Genomic DNA, 22,300 nt, shown 5'->3' with positions numbered 1-22,300 from the left:
CTTCTAACATAGTTTCCGGCCCAACTCTGCTAGACACATGGTGGGCTTTATATTTGCTGCCCTGGGACAATCCACAGGGATAGACAACTCTCCAATATTCTGGTGTGACCTTTCAGATCAACATTCCTATCAATTACAACCCTTCAAAGACAGCAATAAACAATAACCGTGAATGCACAAACAATGGAAACTCACCAACTCACATGACACTACAAACTCCAACAATGTTCTGAGAAAAACGTGAAAGGGAATGACACTGATGATCTTGCTAAATCATTAGTACAGTCGATAGCCAGTTCCAATGTGTAGCTCCATCTTGATATTGGACATGAATTTCTCTAATCATCACGCATGACATGGAAACACATATCATATTAGATCAAAATAAAGCCACGCCCTTCCAATGACACACCCACCCTACATGGTGTAGCGTGCTACCAATGTAGGCAAGTGCTTTAAAACCCCATATGGAAGTAGTAAGTGCTATGTACATGTCACAATACAATGTCTGTATTCTCAGTGTTTAAACTGTGTGTATATTTCCTAAAAGTAGAACTGATTCCATATTTTAAAACTGTTTCAAAATTGCTATTTGAAGCACAGATATATGTGATACCTCCTAACAGGACAAATAGGCAAGAAATAAACATATGAAGCACTGTACCGTATCCTGACTCATTTTGCAAGTTTCACTTTATTCTGAAATTTGTATAAAATTTGTTTGAAGAGTTCTATTTTTTATAGCATTTCGGTGTCTGTATTGCGGTGACCATTTTGCTGTGCCTGATTTTGTTGATGCGTTTGCAACAAACCGTTGGTTCCTCTCCTCTCGCTTCCACCTGTAGGGGGTGATTGAAGAGAGGGGATAGTCTGCATTTATGTAATTAACTGAACCTGGCCAATAAAATGGTACAATTAACTGAAGACACCAAAATACCCAAATCTATTATATTTACGTTCATCAAACTAATGCAAAAATCGCATACTGTTTTCATGAAGATAAATTAAACTGGTTTTCTATCATAACACATTTTATAGAGGTCCTGTCCACCTAACAGCTAACCATTATGTTAACTGGTATTATTCGTTTGCTTGCCTTTGGTGAAAATAAGTTATTAGCCAAATTGATATCTGCCGGACTATCTCAGACACGCCCACTTGATGTATCTTATAGCCTGAAGGGCTCTGTCAGTATTTCTGATTGTCAACCACCAACCAATCATAATAGGGCTCTGTGGTTAGACAGTTCTTAACTGGCTGTTGTGCAGCCATTCACAACGGTCCTGTTCCTAGTTGCCCTGCCTGTCATGGACTGTGTGTGATGCACTTTCATGAAAGTTCATGGTCCGTTTTAAGATCCTCCTGGAACAGGAAGATTAACCCGGGATTTGCTGCTGATTCTCGTGGACAGAAACAAAAAGCACCCCCACCTACTCACAGTGTGCCTTGATTAATGTATATTCCTTTGTCATACTGTGGAAGCTGTCCGGAAACAGCACAGGGCTTCTGGTTGTAATCTTGAGTATTTGGTGTCTGTCTCTCGCTCCAACTTAGAATGGCATAGATAAATGTTCACTTGGTTGATTGGTTGGATTTACCTATTTTTGAACCCACCAGTGTCCTCTTAAAATTGATAAGAACTGGCCCAGTGAAGCCAGTTCCCTGTATTCTGCTGTACTTTAGAGCGAGCATTCTGTTGCTGCTTCCTCAGAGCTCGCCAGTTCCTAAGTCATTGTAGGAGCCCTGCTGCTTTGTCCTTCTGGGATGATTGCAGTTGTAATTCCCCAGATTGAAGTTTCCTAGACCTAAGAGCAAAGTCAAGATGACTGGCCGTACATGAAGGATACTTTAGGAACTCTGCCTACCCTGGAGCCACTAGAGTCTGCTATCTGCTGGCAGTGACCATCCCTGACATCATCTGCTGTACCCAAGGATTAAGGATCTGCTTGAACCACTGAAAAACGGTGGCTCTTGCTTAGCATAAACTTCCCCCTTCACCAGCGTGAATTTATGAGCTTCTGTATTGACATACTTCTAGATTGAAAAAGGACATGAGGGTTTCCTCCCTTTCATCCTTGGTACCTGGGGGGAGGGGAGGGGGTGGTGGCACTGGCTTAGACTGGTGAATATATATGATGCCCCTGACACTAAAAACTATTTCCAGATGCAGTGGGTACCTAAGGTCCCATTATGTCTCCCTAAAATCTAACTGTGGCCATTTGTCTTTCAGATGTGTGCCTGAGAGGTTAGTACCAGTGGATCCTTATTTGGGTGCTATGTCTTTTTCTAGTAGTAGTACTTCAGTAATCTTGTAATTGGAGCCTTGGCCTTGTAGGCCAACTGGAGTTCAGCCTCATAAACTGGACACTAGCATATTTCCCTTGTGATAATTATTTTTGATAACCAAAAATCTCCCTGTAATGGGCTAGGAATCCCAGTTCACTTTCAGCTAGTTGGTTTTGGGGTATTCGAAGATTTTTGTACTTTTTCAGCCACCTGAGCTCAGGCACACTGAGCGGATCTGCCATGAACACCACACCTCTGAGCACAGACGGATGAAGAGCCGTCAAGGCAGGGCCCACTTGATACATTTGTAACAGCTACCCTAGTATAAAACTGAGATTCAAAGGCTTACAGAGATTGCTGAAGACTTTCAATTTCCAATCCAAAGATTAAGACTGTAGATAAACATGGCTGGTATTTTGAACATAGCATCTTATCACATAGCGCTCATACAACTTTCAGTCCCAGTTCTAAAATGTGTTATGACTGTTTTGTCCTTTGTGTTTGCTTTTTACCTGCCTATGAATGAGGACCTTTTATTTACAACCATAATAGCTCAGAATGGACATTGACTTCTCCCAGTGGTGAAACTGCTGCTACCACCTTGAGTAAGCCTTGGTTGCACGATTAGTGCGTTCTTCTTTCTACCTGAGGCCTCAGGGCATGGCTGGTGGAAGGTAGAGTCCACCATTGGCCACCACCGAGTAAACAATGATTGTCCCATGAACCACGTACTTGCTGCACTAAACCATATTTTTAAGTTGTGAATTTTATTTTGAGTTTTGGAAAAGGAAATAAAAATAAATGAAACAGAAAATACTACATGGAACATTGTGTATTGCATTAGAATTCATGTCACCATATACACAGAGCTATACCAAGCAGCAATTATTTTGTATCTTCTATTAATAAGAGAATCCTATATGAAAAATTGGCATTGGGAGTATAGCTTAATTAAGTAGTGCTACTGTAAGAAATAAAATCATACTCTCTCAAAACGAAAAAGATAGAGAAACAAGTATTTGCAATGCAATAGGTCTTGCATTTACGCGAGTTTAAGCTATTGGCATTGTAAATGACAATGCCTTTTATTTATGTTTTTAAAACCAAAACATAAATAAAAGTCAATTGTCATTTACAATGCCAATAAGTTAAACTCGCGTAATTGCGAGACCTATTGCATTGTGAATGCTTGTTAAAGGATTGATGGGGTCTATGGCTGCTAAACCCTTTCTAGAACTTTCAGTCATAAACCAGAACCCTGTCAATTCAATCAGCCCCACTCTCTGAAAAACATGTTGCAAACCTGTGCCCATCATTTCATAATATGGTAGGGGCTTAGACTCATCAGAAGGATGGCACTAGGCGCTACATAAACTTGCATTCGTCAGCAATAGAGCTCCCTTCCTCTCAACCCGCTACAGGGAGGCAAAAAGGTCAGAGGTCAGTCTGTACAAAGGCCACATAAGACAGTCATGGAAAAAAGAAAAGCAGCAAACCAGTTGTTACGAAATGGAATAGAAATTAAGTCTCAATGGGCTGGGGGTTGGGGGGGACGTCAATACCGGGCAGGAAGACGTGAGACACGAACAGTAACTTACTGCACAGTAGCTCGTGCAGATGGAATGAACATGTGTCAGGAAGAATACTCGGATTTAGAATCCAAAAACATTCAAAACTGTGAGGTAATGGTATTTCTGCAGGCTCTTTTAACCCAATGTCAGTGCAAACCCCATAATGAGGCCATGAGCCTTCAAGTATAAGGGGAAGGGTGGTCCAACGGCTGCACCTTTTTTTAGGCAGGAGGGATCTTCAACAATCAATTAGTATTTAGAAAGTTGTAAAGCAATCAAATCCAGAGATACTGACCAGAGGTTTCTTGAAAATTAAAGGCACTGTGGATAGTGTGCTATGTTTTGAATTGAATTCTGCATGTAAAAGGGTGTATTTGACATAGAGAAAAGAGCTTTCTGACACAAGCGCTAGCTTGTGTAGCTAAAGTCCTGCATTCTGAGCACCCCACTTTGGAGGCTGGTGATCCCCCTTGGAGTTACTGATATATGGGTGGGTATTACCAGCCAGTTAAAAATGCGACTATGAGGGTCCCCAGAGAAATCAGGAAGCTCTGGAGGAACCAGAAGGTGGAGTTTAGGTGATATAAACTAGACACTTCATGTTCCTGTGAGACTGATAATTCTAAAGGAGCTGGTAATGCCTGTCATTGGCCCCATCAGAATTAAGTGGTCATTCATAATAGAACCTAGATTGTGTAATCTGTACACTGTTTTTATCCTAAAATGGCAATGTATAACTTTTGGAAGTCAGAGAAGCCTTCATGGACTAACACAAAAGTCTTAGGAATTGAGAAGCTTCTACACCCTACTGGTTTAGCTTGAATTATTGGCTAGTCCAATAAAAATGCATCAAAATATGTGTTTTCGATGTTTTAACTCGAATATTAGCCATCAGTCATCTTTTAAATCTAGAATGACATTGTTAGGAAGGCAGAGATACAGGGAACTGCAGTAGTTGATATAGATTTCTCTGATAGTACAAAAAACACAGAAAATAAAGTTTCGGAAATTAGATGCTATCCGCAATGTATGCTATCCAGCTTGCAGTAGCGGCTGCTACCGGACCCATTCTAGACGGCGGAAAAAGAGGGGAAAAAAAGCACTTACCTGTAACGGCTGGCCACCGCCTCTCCTCTGTCCTCAGCCATCTTCCCTTTTCTTGCAGACCCAGCAGGCAGCAATCAATCTATCAGTCATTTGTAAAGCGCACTACATTCCCGCGAGGGGGGGGGGGGGTGCTACTGATCGAACAGCCAGGTCTTGAGCATCCTCCTGAAGGTCAGCAGGTCTTGGGTCTGTCGTAGGCTCAGTGTGAGGGTGTTCCATGTCTTGGCGGCGAGGTGGGAGAAGGATCTCCCGCCGGTGGTTGTTCTTCGGATGCGCGGGACGGTGGAGAGTGAGAGGTCGGCGGAGCGTAGCTAGCGGTTGGGGATGTAGAAGGAGAGCAGTCTGTTGAGGTAGGCTGGGCCGGTCTTGTGGAGTGCCTTGTGTGCGTGGATGAGGAACTTGAAGGATATCATCTTGCTGACGGGGAGCCAGTGCAGGTCCCTCAGGTGGGGGGTGATGTGGCCGTAGGTTGGTACGTCGAGGATCAGTCGTGCTGAGGCGTTTTGGATGCGTTGTAGTTGTTTGATGAGCTTGGTCGGGGCTCCCGCATAGAGGGCGTTTCCGTAGTCAAGTCTGCTGCTGACGGGGGCCTGGGTGACTGTCTTTCTTGTATCAGCAGGAAGCACCCGGCTCCCGAGCTCCCCTGAGCCAATCACAACACTGCAATACAGCGTTGTGATTGGTCTAAGCGCCGTGGTTCGGCGCTCAGATGGGGAATGGGAGGCTTTGAATGAACCTCACCAGGCTGTGTAATGCAGCCTGGTGGGGAATATGCAAAGTGCGCTGGACTGTTTGGCTGGCCCAAGACAGCCAGCCAAGCGGTCCTGCGCACTTTAGGAGTGTAAACCACTCCTCCCCTTGCTTTTTGCCAACCACACTCTGCCCTGAGAGCCTCTGACTGAAATATTATCAATAAATGATAATAACTATAGTTATTATCATTTTATTTTTATTCAGTAGGGCGACGCTCTTCTGCCTTAGTGGAGGAGCCGCCACTGCCAGCTCGAAAGAAATAGTTATCATGGAAAACAATGGCAACAACGACGTGACAAACAGTGGCGTCTCAGGCCCCTTCTTTCTCAGCTTGAGAGGAGCCCCTCAGAGTACAGGGCACTAAAACGAGTGGTGCTTGGCTGGAGGACAGTCAGTTCCAGCTCGGTTTGATTGTTGCATTGACTGAGCTTCCAGTTCCTTTTTATGTATGTCTGCCTGTTTAGGACTACAACCCCCAGAGGCCTCCATGGGCTGCATAATATCCCAAGAGAGATAGCGAGATGCAGCCCAATATTCTAAATCCCAGTTCTAGTTTGCATAGGCGGACGACGTTCTATTTTGATAGAAGCTGTGTGTAACAGCAGAGCAAGGTGGTAACTGCCTTTCTCTCTCGCTTCTCTAATCATGTGCCTCTGCTGGGGTGAGAAGGCTGGCCTGTGTGCTTCAAACCAATACTTCCTTTATACTAATTTCTGTTTTTCGAAGTATTAAAAGTAAAACTGTTTCCCCCACCAGACCTTTCCATGACAAAACTATGTCAATCACTTCTTTTTGTATAGCAGAAATGCTTCTACTCCTCTGATGACAAAAATATTTAAGTGCAATGTCCTGTTCAGAGATGTGAGCCATACGCTCCTATCCTGATTTTCCTGTCAAATGTGTGATTTTAGTTAGAGATGAGTGAAGTGTTATTACACCCATAAGGGTTGGATTGGGCCATAGGGCAATCAGGCAGTACCTGAACGACTGGTTTGAAAAGTTAGTGTGTGGGCCGTTTATTTTCTGTTTAATTGCCTGCTTTATAGTCTGGTTTGACCGGTTTTTATTGCTGTTGATTTCCCTGATATTGCCCCAGACATTGCCTGCAACAAGCACAAATTCTTGTCGTCTCCTATACTCTGCAAAAACAATGTGTCTTTTTAAATTGAAAACTGGCCAGTTATCAAATGTGGGCCACTTTTTTAGGTATCTGATTCATAGAGTGGGCGGCACTTTGTCTTTTCTATTTTTTAGATCTCGCCTACGCAGCGCCCATGCGCTGCATAGGCAAAAGACCATTTGCAATCGCTTCGGCTTTTCACCCAAAAACGTGCACTCGTTCCATTGCCTTCAATGGCAACACGTGCACGTCTGGCGATTCACTTGCAGGAGCGAGCGGCTGGTGCCATATGTTATCAATTATCGCGGCGCCAGCCGCTCGCTCCCGCAAGTGAATCGCGCAGGCCCCCCCCCCGTTCCTCATTTTCTTCGGTGGCTTGGCAACCTTGTTCTTTACTTCAGTTTCACAGCAAGGCTGTTGTGAAGGATAGGCCAGGGTTGTGTGTGATTCCAACTCCGGCGGCGGTAGCTCTGTTATATAAAATGACTAGCCGCAAATGATGCTCAAGTAAATAAATGAATAATAAATCCATACTTGTGAAGTGCAAAAAGGTTTCAAGGCGCTGGGGAGATTATAAGTGAGCTATTGGCCAGAGTCACATGATTCTGAGCTCAACTGCAGCCGGTGCCGGGAATCGAACTCTGCAGTCAGTCGCTCTGGCCGCTGTGCCACACCTCTACCTTAAAGTAAACCTAAAGGTGCTTTTACGAAATAAGACACGTGAGATATAAACCTGAGGCACAAAACAATGTTCTCTCTTTGTTGGTAAATCTTTGTTTGCCAACCAAAAATAAATAAATAAGGCCTGCAAAGTTGCAGATAGGATATACATACCAAGATACTCCGAAACCGCTGTAACATAATCCGACTTTTTACATAGGATCAGTCATCAAGGCCTGGTCTGTTTTGTTACGAAAAGGGAGTGAACATGTTCCCAGATATTCAGTCATTATTGAGGCACCGCCTTCCGAAGTGTTGCCAACAGGGTCCTCACAGTTTACTATGTATTTAGGGCACCCTCTAGTCTAGAGACTTATTTATTTATTTTTTTAAGTACTCTGGGCAGTGCTTCCTAATCTCCTCTCTTTGGCAGCAGAGGCACGTGCATCTCTCCTTCAAAGGCGGACAATTACAGCTCTTGTTCGCCCAGGCGACTACTGAAAACCCCCCTCTGCGCCGCTTCCCATTCACATTCGCCATCTGAAAGTGGCTATATTTCATTCTGCCAATTTAAAACTGCTTTCATTGTTTGAGTAAGGCAATTTTGGAAATCGTTAAGACAACATTTTAACATTCCTTTACCGTCTTTAACGCCTGATGTTCTCCATTGCACACATTTTACTGAAATAAATTGCCCTTCGTTGTTTTTCTTGTGGGAATATTGTGCTGAAAAGCCAGGTGTGAGCACTGTTAATGCCCGGACTCGCCTTCTTGTAGTTAAACTGTGTTTGTGGGCTTTTTGAATGGCCCTTTGTCCCTAGTTCATCGAGGAAAAAGTCTGCATTTTAAATGTATGCAAATGGGAAGGTATGCCAGGGCAGATATATACAGTGGAAACATCACCCTTAAGCGTGCAGCGATTGTGTAGTGCGTGGAAGAACAGGGCTAGTTTGTTTAAATGTGTCATTTCATAATGTAACACAGCAGCCTCTTGGTTACACACTGTAGACGTCTCTCCTCTTGTTCTGTGTCCTAATGGTTTTGCACAGTTGAAGCCACCCTTGCAAAGTCTGTGGTATCTTTATTCCATCAAGTAAGCAGAAGAGACTAAACATTTAAAATGCAAATGTCAAATTTAAAGTGGGGAGTAAGTGGACAGGCTGTTGGATTATAGCAACAGTGGTAGTCATAGCATAAGAGAAGATGTTTCATGTAGCGCTGAGCACAACATCCAGGGTCGCTTCCTGGCACATGCCCAGGGCTGCCTGCATCACAAGGTGCTGGGCGCTACCTTGGCCAACGCTGGGGCTACCTAATTAAGATCATACACTAAAGCGGCTCCCTGCCTCTGCATGGCATGGTTAGGGCTATGACAACCTCCTCTTGGCCACCCAGCTGGGGTCCAGGCTTCCCCGCTCCAAGAAAGGGAAAAACCTTGTTTTCTAGAGGGTGGGGGTTAGTTGTATTCTGGAGGGTGGTGGGAAGAGTCATTTGTCTGGTGGAAGAGGGGTGGGGAAGGTGACGGGAGTTGTTTTCTGGAGACTGGTTGGCAGTTTCCTGAAAGATGGCAGTTTTGGGGCGTGGGTTCTGAATGTCAGCAGATGAGGGTGGAGACAATAGTTGCATTCAGGAAGCAGGTAGGGAGGAGTTGTGTCAAGGCCATCCCTTAAGTTGAGCCAGTGTTTTTCAGTGACCGGCACTTAATTGTCAACACTGGCGCTCGTGACAGTCTGCCACAAGGTGGCAGTCTAGCTAATTTAGAGATATCCACAACAGGTAATTATTAATTCAATATATATTAAAATAACATTACCTGCCATCCAAACCATTCTTATAGCTTTGGAGGCCTGACATAGTAGGAATTGTCACACTTGTAGGAATGTGATGGTTAGCAGCTGTACTGTTACTATCATTGGGAGCACGGCAGGGGCAATGTGTGGTGCAAGCTGCTGTTGCCTCCTGATGAGACCCCTGGCACACAAATTAAGCACTGGTCAAGGCTGGTAAGTTGCGTCGAGTTGTGTTCTGGAGGTTCGCACATTGAGCGGAGCTGGTTTTTAGGTCGAGCCTGGGCAGCGCATGCGCTGCTCTGCGAGGTCTGCTGTATTCAGGTGTGGACTTGAAGTTCCGCCCACTCTACACCCATATTTTTAATTGGCTTGTGTCATTGCCCACTGTAAATTGTGGCTGTTCATTGGTCAATAGGCTTAGTAATCCCTACTTAGTGCCGCCTTGTCTCAATTTGTAACCTCCCATGGCGACACCCCCTGTTACGCGTGTTGTTACTCAGGAGGCTTTAATTACAGCATCCGAGCACTATCAGCCAGGCCACGCTCTCTCCTAATGCTTAACATTTTTCTTTTTTTAGCACAAATGCATTTGTAATGTAATAAGTCTCGCATTCGCTAAGCTAATAGCATTGTAAATGACAATGCCTTTTATTTATCTGTTTTAAAAACAACACATAAATAAAAGGCATTATCATTTACAATGCCAATAGCTCGAACTCTTGTAAATGTGGGACCTATTGCATTGTAAATGCTTGTTTTTTGTGTGCTTCGGCCTGTTTTCTTTCCCACTACAACCCTGAGGCTAATGTAGTAGCACTTGAAGTCAGACAATTTCACACATCTTAAAGACTCTCTATTTTTACCGAATTCAACGAGGAAGAGTAGGGCTTATTTACACGCCCCTTGCTCCGCTGGTGCGTCACTTTTAACATGGGAAAAAGTGACGTACAGGCGGTGCAAGGGGTTTGTAAATAAGCCCCAGTGTTTTCCCACTTTGCCTACTCCCAACTTCTCTACAGTGAGATTTCCACGCAACATGGCCAGGGCGTTGCTACACACAGGCGCGCAACACCAATAGGGCTAAAAGGGCATTAGCCCATCTCCCCTCTCCCCCCAACACCCCCGCCCTCCGTCGTATATCTCAGCTCGGGCTACTGCAACTTGAGCTGGTGTGGGCAAGGCTCTGCTGGGCACGGTCTAGACTAGAGTCTTAACTCCGCCACACCCAAATTTTTCACATGTCTTTAAAAGACTATATACATGCTTTTGAGAACTGGTTAAGGAGGATTTGTGTGTTTTTCACTGGTTCCAGTTCCCCTGGGTCCACACTCTGCTTATTCCTTACATTTGTATTTTATTTTTACTTCCACAGCGGTAGAATGCATTTTTTTAAAAGGCATTTCACGAGTAGGGATGTCACCTTTCCTAGAGAAAAATACCAGCCATGTGTTGTTGTTTAGCACTTTTACCGCGGCGTAAATTCAGCCGCGGTGCGGGCGAAATATTGAGTGGGCAGGGGCCATCCTCCGCACACGCACACTGTGACGTCAGACAGCCGGGGGCCATCCGACGCATGGAAGGGGTTAAAGAGTCTGCAAAGGCCTCGCCTTTGACACTAATAGGACTGTAAATAGAATGGTATGTATTCTCTTGTAGCATGACTTTTCTATCTTTATTTCCTGTAATTATTAGTCATGGACCACTATTGCAGGCCTAGAACACATTTGAAAGTGCTATTTATATTTGCTGTTTGAAGTATGCACAAATATGTGCTAAAAATACCGATTTTAGGTGATTTGGCTTATTTTTGTACTGGCTGGGACATCACCATGCTAGTGGTGCCAGTATAAATCCGATCAGTTGGCAATAAATATTGTGCTGATCCTGCAGCAAACTGAAAGTCTGCTGCAGGATCAGCACAATATTTATTTCCTCCACCCTCCAGTCATGATTGATGCCATAATAGAAATAGTGTCACTTATATCTGAAACCCTACACCAGCTGTCAATACAATGCAGTTACTCCAGATCACACTGCACTCCCACTGTTCATCATTCATTCACGCCGTTCACCCTTTTCCTACCCTGCACTCACACACCGCTCACCCTGCACGCACGACACTCCACTCCACTCACTTGTCACTTTTGCTGCTCACCCTACACTCACAGCGATCACACTGCAGTCATGCTGTTACCCTGCACTCACCACTTCATCCACCTCTTACCCTGTGCTCAGGCAAGCACACCACTCAGCCTGCACTCACAGCGACCACACTTGCCATGAACTCACCCTGTTCTCCCTCTACTTACCCTGCGGTCACATGAGCACACCGCTCACCCTGTACTCACAGTGATCACACTGCACTCACACCACTCACCATGCACTCACGCTTTTTACCCTGCACTTTCACGAGCACACTACTCGCCCTGCACTCATGTGACACTTCACTGACCTGTCACTCTCACTCTGCAATTGCAATCAAACAAGCACATCACTCACCATGCATTAATTCCTCCCACACTCACTGTCACCCACAACCAAACTCATGTCACATAGCTCACCCTACAGTCACTCCCTCACCCTACTCTCACACTGTCACATCACTCACTGTGCACTCACATAGGCACTCTGGTCAGTCACACAGCTCACCCTTCACTCACCTGGACACGGCACTCAAACCACGCAAACAAGCACTGCACTCACCCTGGAGTCAAACCACTCACCCTGCACTTCCTCCTCTCACCCTACACTCTCAAGGACAAACCTCTCAGCCTGCACTCATACAGGCATCTGTACATCCTGCCTGCACACAGGGACAGTAGTCTGCTGGAACTCAAAGTAACACACCACTCACTCTGCACTAACTCCTCTCACCATGCACTCACCAGGCCCTCTCACAGATCACCCTTCTCTTTGGTCACTCATCCTGCACCAAACACAGCACTCCACTCACCCTGCATTTACACCAGTCACAACACCCTGCACACACTCCTCTCACTCTGCATGCACTCCTCTCATCCGACACTCGCATGGGTCCTCTTCTCACATTGCATTCGTGCAGCTCCTCCGACACTCACATGGTTACATTTTTCACCCTACACTTGCACCTGTCACGCTTCACTCACTCACACTATTCGCCATTACCGAGCACTTAAATTAGCACACCTTTTACTCTGAACATATTAAAATTACACAGCTCTCATGAATATACACATATTTCTGCAAAGGCTCACCCACAGAATTCCTACTCTTTCCGTAGTTATAGATGCCTACTTAATTCCATCTGCAACAATGGGGCTGGTGCAAGAGGGGAGAGTGGACTGATAATGTGGGATTAGGCGAGGAGGGAGACTAGGGCTGATCCTTTGGGGTATGGTGATGGATTGAGTATCATGTGACACCTTAAGCCATTCCTGGCTTTCCATTCACCACAGTGCTTCATTCCAGGACTTCCAGGACTTGTAGTTGTTTTTACATTGTAAGTTGGGTCTCTAAAAATGCAAAACGCACAGTGTTACTGGAAAATATGTAGTTTTTGCTGACGAAGTCAAGCATTTCATAAGATCAGTTGGATGCTGTGATATTCATGTTATAACGTGGTTTGTTCATTTCCAATAGGGTAACCGCCTGATCCACATATGAAACCAAATCTAAGCCCCGTACAGCTATTTTAAGGGAGTGAACTTTTCATTCACATCATACTTGTAACATGCATTGACAAGGCAATATATTTTTATTTTTGAATAGCCTATAGAGGATATGTTTTTATGAATCTTCACTAAAAGGCAAAGCAGGTATAGCAGAAGCAGAAGGGCAAGCTTTTCTGACACAATAAAAGCAGATTGGCTAATGGACGTGTGAGTGGCAGTGTGTCTTTGTGTGAGTGTGACAGAGTACAAATGTACGAAAGAGTGCAAAATATACAGTGAGAATGTGTGTGAGAGAATGTGTGTGTGTCAATGTATGTGTGTTATGCATGCATATGTGCTGCTGGTCTGGCATACTGGAGGTTATTCTTGCCTTATGCACAAGGGCATTAAAAGAATATGGATAGGAGGTGTTACTTATGGCAAACTGCAGGCCCTGGCATGCTTCTATGAAGACACCATCATTGGCTTTGGGGACTCAAACTGTCTAACTGAGATAGCCGCTAGCCCAGTCATATACACCGCGGCAGGGTAAGAGAACACGCGCCACCACACCTGACCAAAGGCCCTGACATGATGCACGTAACTCTTAGCAGATGAAATGGATCCATAGCAAAATGTTGGAACCGATATTTGAGGTAATTCTTGTCATAAGATTTCCTTTACTCGTTTTATAGGGGTGTCAATGGCAAAATGCTGACCCTTATATACGGGAGTCAATTTTTAGAGGTACCCATGGCTGTGGTTGAAGTATCCATGGTAAATTTCCGACACTGTCATATTGAATGTACTCCTTGGCATAAGGCGCTCACCCATGAAAAAATGATGACCTTGGTATACTGGAAGTAATTTCTGACTTAAGACATTTGAAATAAAGGAGATTAACTCCTAGGAAAGGCAAGGCTTCCCTGGTGCACCACGAAAGTACTGAAATATTTCATGAATGCCCATAAGGGTCTGTGGCATTTCAGAAAATTTGATCTTAAAACTTTCAAAAAATCTCAGAGGAGAAGTCTACTCTCCCTTAAATCATCTACAAGACATCTGTTAACATGTTTTGCTTGCTGGAATTTGGGGGAAGTATCACACCCCACCACCTACATAGCTCTTTTTCCTCACATAATAAGTATGAGGTTAGCTCTAATCTCATTTCTGGAAGTGCTTGTCCTGTCCCATTGATGGGAGCAGGACTGGCTTTATGGCCATGCTACTGGTGCAGCAGCACCAGGTGGGGGCGCTGTTTAAAAAAAAATGTTTGGTTTAATAGCGCATGGACTTTCTTGTGCATCAGGCCGTTTTCAGGCAACAATAAACATGTCAAGATAACTGGTGATTAATGGTCCTACTAGAGAAAGTTCAGAATGTTGTCTAGTTGCAGTTTTGGCTTATCGTAAAGTAGCACGGAGGGTTAATGTGCCTGCTGCAAAGAATGTGTACCATGTAGATCACAGAACTGAGAGTGAGTGATCTATGAGTAGCACTATTAAATGAAATGTACTTCAGAGAGAGACTGTGGAGAGATGAGGTGCACTGTTGGAGAGTGGTAGTGAGGGAATTCATGGCGAAGGCGGATGTGGAGAACGGGAGCACCAAAAAAGACTGGTGACAGCTGCCACCAGCGCTCGAGCCGGTCCTGCTGGGGGTCTTAGCCCTCTACACCCAAAATTCAGGATTAATTGCGCCCCCTGTCTGCAGGGAAATTGTCTCCCCACTCTCAACTGGGGCAGCAGGCAATATATATCCTGCAGCTCATCTGTGGTCCATCCCCGTGCTTCATTGACAGTCGCCGATCCATGGAATTCAAGCAACAAGTTATGTTAAATGTTATGTTAACATTTTTTATAAAGCGCACGTACACCGGATTGGTTTCATGGCACTGCTCTGAGAGGTGCCTAAATCCTAGTGAGTTACTCATAAGCTTGTTGAAACAACCACGTTTTGAGGAGCCTCCTAACGCCTAGGAGGTCGGTGCAGGATCGAATCTCAAAGGGGAGAGAGTTGCAGAGTCGTGGAGCTAGGACAGCAAACCTAGCACCACCCAGGTGCTTTAGTTTGAAGGAAGGGATAGACAGAAGGTGCTTGTGGGCCGAGCGCAAGTTGCGTGAAGGTACATGCCTCAGAATAAGGCTGTCCAAGAATTTAGGGCTCCTTCCATTCAGGGATTTGAAGAAGAGACAGCAAACCTTGAAGGCACAGCGCTGTGTGATGGGGAGCCAGTGCAGCTTCCTCATGAGGGGGGTGACATGATGGTGCCTAGGTTGCTGAAAGATCAGTCGCACTGCTTGGTTCTGTACCAGTTGCAGACGTTTGGTTAGGTATAGAGGGATGTCAAAATACAGTGAGTTGGCGTTGTCAACATGGGACTTAACCATGGCAAGAACCACCTGGGTCAGGGCTTCCAGGGTGAGAAATCTTCTAATCTTCCTTATTTTTCTCAGCTAGAAGAAGCATGTGGATATCACTGACCCAATTTGAGACTTCATGGTGAGATCGTGGTTTATTGTTACCCTGAGGCTTTTGGCCGAGGCGGAAGGGGAGGGGGATTGGCCCAGTTCCTTTGGCCAAAAGTGTGGCCCCCAGGGGTTGTTGTGGATACCGCCAGTTAGAACTAGCTCGGTTTTGTCTGGATTGAGTTTTAGATGGTTGCTATTCATCCACCCACTGATGAATAGCATGGTGGACTGAAAATCTCGGACCGAGTCGGGAGAGTAGCTGATGGGGAATATTAGTTGGAAGTCATCATCATAGTTGAAAGTGCAGACATTCCTCTCATTCAGAGCCAGAATCAGTGGGAGGAGGTAGAGATTAAACAGGAGGGGGAGAGTGAATACCCCATGCAGGACTCCACATGTGGTCCTTATTCTGGGAGCAGTAAACTGAGCAATGTGGATCGACTGAGAGCAGTTTTCCAAGAAAGAGCTGATCCAGCCCAGGGCTAGTCCCTGGATCCTGCATCTCTGACACGGTCGACCAGTATGGCATGGTCTACTGTGTCAAAAGCCGCAGAAAGATCAAGCAGGACAAGGGCCTGCGGGGAGCCCTTATCGGCATCCCTGCGGAGAGTGTCTAATACTGTCAGTATTACGGCTTCTGTGTAGTGTGCTGGGCGAAACCCTGCCTGATGGGGGTCGAGGTATTCAGACTCTTCTTAGAATCCAGAAAAGCATCTAGTTACATAAGTCTCCAAGACCTTGGCCAGGTATGGGAGAAGAAAATTCGGACGGTAATTCGTCAGGATTTGGGGGTCCGCTCCTGCTTTCTTCAGGAGGGGGACAACAATTGCGTCCTTGAAGGTTTCGTGGACAAGGCCCTGGGACAGCAACTCATTCAGAAGAGATAAGGCTGGATTGGGAAGGGCGGTAAATATTTCTTTTTAAGATGCCCCTGGGAGAGCCTGATTTTACCTTGGATAGGAGATCCAAGAATGTCTGGTTGTTGATTATAGGGAATTGTGTGAAGATGCTGGGGTTTTTAGATGTAATAGGGCTAGCCTCAGGGTTCGAGCAAGCCGAAATGCTGGACTTAATTTTTGTGATCTTGTCAATGAAGAAGGTATTCAGGGAGTTACAAAGGGTTTGAGAGGGAGTGGGTTTAATTGTAACTCTGTCAGGATTAGACAGTTCATTGACAATTGAGAAAATCTCCTTGGACCTATTAGTTGCTGTTCAGATTTTAGAGGAAAAATAGGTAGCTTTAGTGGTCAGGATAACTTTTTTATAGGCCTTCATAGCGTCTAGATAGGTCTTTTTATCCTCAGGTAAATAGTTGTGTCTCCACTTCCTTTTAAGTTGTCGGAGAGATAGTTGTTGGGTTTTTAGGATAGTGGAGAACCATTTCTGGGCATCATGACATCGGACAAAGTGTGTTTTCCTGAGGAGTGTATAGTTGTTGCTAGCTGCTGTTCCTAGTTGTTTTCCCTTCGGGGGTGGGGGTTTTGGCCATGGACATGCTGTTGATGGTAAATTTAACTAGATGATGATTCGACCATGTGCAAAGTGTAACCGACATGGTGGACGTGATGAGGTTCGTAGTGCAGACCTGGTTGAGTATGTGCCCTTTGATGTGTGTGGGGGAGGACACCTGTTGCGTAAGATTTAACCCCATAAGTAGCTCAGATAGTTCGACGGATTGAGGGCTACCAGATGTGTCATTAGCCAAGTAGTTAAAGTCACCGATCATCAAAATGTTTGCATGATTGATTATTAGATGCGCCACCTGTTCGCCCAAAAGTTGTGGGGAAAGGGGCATGTTATGGGGGGCCTATTGAGCAGGACACAGATCAGGAGGGCTGCCTCGGATTCTAATTTGACAACAAGGTTGTCTACTGACAGTAGATCTAGCGATGTTAAAGCAGTAAATTTCCGATCATGGTGTTTTATAGCGGCTACACCTCCGCCCACTTTCCCCTGAGGGCTGTTGGCTTGGAGGATATAGTAGTCCACGGGTAGGGCTGCCAGGATATCAGTTGAGGAATCCTGGGACAGCGAGGTTTCTGTTAGGAGGAGGATGTCAGACTGCTCGAGCCTTATAAGAGGAATATATCTGACTGACGCTTTACCATGGAATGGGTGTTTAGGTATATAACAGATAGCCTCCGAGCTCCGCTTACCTCTAGTGGCTGGGTGGATGCTGTACTGTAGATAGGGCAGGGTAGTTCAGGGAAGGATGTTCTTGTTGCCATGATCCCATATTTGACCAGGCTGGTACAAGTGGGGGGTTTAGGGATGAATTTGTGTGAGTGAACAAGGGAACTTAACGCAATTGAAAACAAATCTTGGCAAACCTAATAGGCCTGGTGTTGACAAGCATGCAATTTTTTTAATTAGTCTTTTTTAAATATACTCAATATGCAAAAGAAATGGAAAAAATGTGAAAAGTAAAAAATGGGGGAAGAAATCTAGTAACACTCCACTAGGCCCGCCGCTGAGTTTCACATAGCGCACTCCTTTTCAGGTGGCTCTGAATGCCTAGTTGGCTGGGCGCCTGTAAAATACCATCCATCTCTACAAAACAGCCAATTTATGATGTGGGCAACCTATTGCCTCGTGGTGTACACCTTGGTGGGTGGAAGCAAAATATGAGTGACACTTGACAGACCAACGAATGAAGAGGGCTGAACTAAAAGTCCCTGTGTATATATATATAGATATATATATATATATATTCACTGAAAAAACCATAGGTTTCACACATGTTATAGTTAGCTGGACATTTTACTGATAAAAAACCAATGAAATTCCCCCATTATAGTTAGTGCAGGCAACTATAACTCACGCGACCGCAATCCTCTGCTGATGACATATGTGTCTTTATGAAAAAAAAATATTTGTAATATATGTATAGCTAAAATTTAATGGAAGAAGACATGGGCAAATAAGTGTCTAAATACAGTATTAGCATCAGCAGAGGATTGCGGTCGCGTGAGTTATAGTTGCCTGCACTAACTATAACGGGGGAATTTCATTGGTTTTTTATCAGTAAAATGTCCAGCTAACTATAACATGTGTGAAACCTATGGTTTTTTCAGTGAATTTGCAAGGTTTTTTAAATGCTAATTCCTAACTATAACGTGTGTGAAACCTATGTTTTTTTCAGTGAATTTGTACGGTTTTTTAAATGCTAAGTTACTTTACGCCATTCGTGGCGTGCGCGCCCACTTAACGCAGTTCGTTCCGTGCGCGCACCGCGTGCCCACTTTACGCAGTTAGTGCCGTGCACGCACGGTGGGCACGCGGTGCGCTACGCGCACCGCATGCCCACGTTACGCTGGATGGGCCATGTACGCACGATGCGCTTCGCGCACCGTGCGCACATGGAGGACATATTATGCGCTTCGTTGTGAAAGGTAATCTTTTACATTTTAATTATTTTTACCGTACGCGTACGGTAAGCGTAATCGGCGATTTAAAAAAAAATAAAAAATTGCATTTTTGGCCTTGGGGGTTCTTTGGGGACACCTTCATCAAGGCTAGGTGGTTAGGAGCTGTCTAAACAGCCCCTTTACATGTTTTTTGCCTTTGTTTTTCCTCCCCCCCCCTCAGAGTGCGAGATAGAAAATGGCGGCCGCCGCTTCCTGGTTTCGACCGATTCGAATGTTTACTAAGATCTAACAGCCAATCAGAATCGCGCTCGCGCACGGCACCGTACGCGTACGGTAAGCTTACCGTAAGCGCACCGTAAGCGCACCGTAAGCTGCCACAGATATATATATTGATTTAAATGCTATTTTCTCAGGATCTACTGAACAGATTTACACCAAACCTACAAAAGGCACTTCCTTGACCTGTAGACTACCTCTCTACCAAATTTCAAGTAACTCTGTTCAGCCGTTCGGGCTGTAGCTGTGTCTAAAGGTTTGGGACCCCTCTTTTTTCTCAGCCCCCGCTTGACTAATCCCCCCGAGACTTTCAGGGTAGGAGCGGAGCGTAGCGCCCCACCTATTTTGAAAATTTCGCGAGGATTCGTCAACCGGCGCCAAAGTTATTCCAAATAGAATGTTGCGGATTTCCTATGGAAACAGGGTCCTAACTATAACTACCTACTGGCGACCGCCAGTAGGTAATTATCTACTGGCAGTCGCCAGTAGATAGTTATAATTAGGACCGTGTTTCCATAGGAAATCTGAAAATTCTATTTTGAGTAACTATGGCGCCGGTTGACGAATCCTCGCGAAATGTTCAAAACAAATGGGGCGCTCTGCTCAGCTCCTACCCTGAAAGTCTCGGGGTGATTCGTCAAGCGGGGGCCGAGAAAAAAGGGGGTCCCAAAACGCGTTTTCCCCATAGGACCTTTAGTCGAAGGTACAGCCCGAACGGCTGAACACAATTACTTGAAATTTGGCAGAGAGGTAGTCCTCAGGTCAGGGAAGTGCCTTTTGCAGGTCTGGTGTCAATCTGTTCAGTATTTCCTGAGAAAATAGTATTTAAAGCATATAAATATCTATACACGTGCACCGTGTGCGCACCGTGCGCGCACGGTGAAAAACTTAAAAAAAAAAATTTAATAAATACATAACTTAGCATTTCAAAAAACGTACAAATTCACTTAAAAAACCATAGGTTTCATACACGTTATAGTTAGGAATTAGCATTTAAAAAACCTTGCAAATTCACTTAAAAAACCATAGGTTTCACACGTTATAGTTAGGTGGATATTTCACTCGTAAAAAAACAATGAAATTCCCCCGTTATAGTTAGTTCAGATAACTATAACTTGCGCGACCGCCACTCTATCACAAGGATGATGTCATCAGTGATGTCATGAGTGATGCCACTGACCATGTCATGAGTGATGTAATATGTGACGTCATGAGCAGTGGATTGCGGGCGCGCAAGTTATAGTTATCTGAACTAACTATAACGGGGGAATTTCATTGGTTTTTTACGAGTGAAATATCCACCTAACTATAACGTGTGAAACCTATGGTTTTTTATATATATATATATATATATATATATGTGTGTTTTTTCGTTATGATTGTTTTTAATACCGGAGCTTTAGCTGATTCTAGACCAGACCTAAGACTAGTAAACGGCTGTCTAGGGAGGGGGCACTCTCAGCCCTGACAGCCTCGAGAACGTTTTTTTCTTGCACCACAGGGCCCTTTTTTGGCTATGAATATTTTTCCCTTTGCATGCTTAGCTGTTCACGCAGCTGCATAGTTTAAAAAAAACGTGAAGTTGTGATGTCTGGAGCTTTGCAGCTTCGTCCAAGATATACTTTTTGGAAACACTTGAAAAGTGCGTCTCGTTTGCACTTTAATTGGACTGGTGGGTGAGCATGCTGAAAGCAGTAGTGTTCTTTGTTTATATCAGAGATGGATATTTTAATGAGCTTTTGGGTGGAGGAGAGGTTCGAGGTTTTTTTTGCCAGAGGGGAGTGGGTGGGCAGACTGATGGGTGAGTGGGCAAGATGGTTTTGACAAGAGGTGGACAATGAATGCACAGATGAATGAACAAACGGATGGATGAATGTAGTGTCGGGTGGACGGGTCGATGTACGGAAAGACTGAAGATTGGCTAGGTTTATGGAATAATGGATGAGTGTGGGTTGTAGGGTTAAATGGTAGTATATGGCTCTGGGATGGATGGAGGTGGAGTAGACTGGACAACGGGTGGATAGATAGATAGATAGATAGATAGATAGATAGATAGATAGATAGATAGATAGATAGATAGATAGATAGATAGATAGATGGAGGATGGATGGGTGGGTCGATGAACAGATAGATCTACAGACTGATGGACAGATAAATACATTTAGACAGTGGATGGATATAGAGTCTATTTTATTACACAGTATCACCGCAGAACTGTTTCTCAATCACCCCCTGATAATCATTTACAGCCACTGCGTTTTTTAAAGTATCTGACATTAGTACTGTACTTTCTCACACCATGTTGACCCTAAGTTACCGATTCCTAGAGCCAGTTATAGAAACACAGAGTAAATTAAGAACTATAAAAAGATATTTTAAAGAGACAAGGTTGGGTGCTTAGGGCAGGGTGGAAACACATGCAAATATATTAGGACTTATCGTACCTGCTATCCTCGCTTTCAACTGCCCCGAATTGAGGATGTCTGCCGGGTCGGATACCAGGTGTATGTTTTCTACATCCGCCAGGTAGGGAGGGACTTTCACCTGTTTCTTTTCCGACACCGAGGCGGCGACGCAGAGCAGGAGGATGCTGCCCGCCAACCACCCTCGCACAGAGGATGACATTTTGGGGATCTGGAAGAGAGAGTACAAGAGCGCCATTAGAGCTTAGAAAAGTGTCAGCGCGTCATCATACATTCACAGTTCACTGTCTCTCACATGTGGGCTGCAGCCGGAAGGAGAAAATGGAGTGTTTACCCCTGATTTACTTATATACCGAAAAACGAGACCGGGTGACGTTTTCCTCCTGGTCACATATTAACAGGTGTACGGGTTTACGTGCACTGGAAACGAGCCTTCTAGCAGCTGTTAAACACGCTCAGTTTATTGTCCTGGTGTTCTTTAACCCCACAATCAGTATTATGAGGCATTACAGTTTTTTAAAGAAGTACAATAAGCAAATAAAGGTTTGGGTGTGCAGGTAATCAAGTCAAACACTGACATCTGTCTTGCACTCCACAAGGATGCGGGAAATGTCAGGGGAGAATAGACCAGGATCCGAGAGGAAATGTAAACGTTTTCTCCTCAGCATTTATGTAGTTACAAAATATGAGTCAACTGTGGTAACGTTTCCTGTGGCACTGGGGTGCGCATTCGTGAACTGCTCAGAATGTACCACATTAAACATGTGCAACTGCTACTCGCAAAGTACTTGAAGTGAAATATTGTCGTTAGCCGAGAATATTCCTAAAGAGCCGAAGCATGCTCAG

At 44.7% G+C, this 22,300-nt stretch overlaps 1 protein-coding gene across 2 annotated transcripts in view; it reads right to left on the bottom strand.

Annotated features, from left to right (window-relative positions):
* Positions 1-21,946, bottom strand: part of LOC146861600 (fibrinogen-like protein 1-like protein) — a 31,224-nt gene extending 9,278 nt beyond the window's left edge. Inside the window, exons 1-2 of one of the 2 annotated variants that reach the window (XM_085645987.1) lie at positions 21,750-21,946; positions 21,476-21,665 (exon numbers count right to left, since the gene is read on the bottom strand). In XM_085645987.1, coding sequence (XP_085502113.1) covers positions 21,476-21,656 — 181 coding nt within the window. In that variant the 5' untranslated portion in view covers positions 21,657-21,665; positions 21,750-21,946. Of the gene's footprint in view, positions 1-21,475; positions 21,688-21,749 lie in introns of those variants that run through there. The other variant, XM_085645986.1, reaches the window with a different exon arrangement.
* Positions 21,947-22,300: the final 354 nt, after the last annotated feature.

This window comes from Triturus cristatus, chromosome 3_1, assembly GCF_964204655.1.
Source record: "Triturus cristatus chromosome 3_1, aTriCri1.1, whole genome shotgun sequence".
NCBI lineage: Eukaryota > Metazoa > Chordata > Amphibia > Caudata > Salamandridae > Triturus > Triturus cristatus.
Note: the sequence above shows the minus strand (reverse complement) of the source record. Positions and strands in the feature narration are given on the sequence as shown.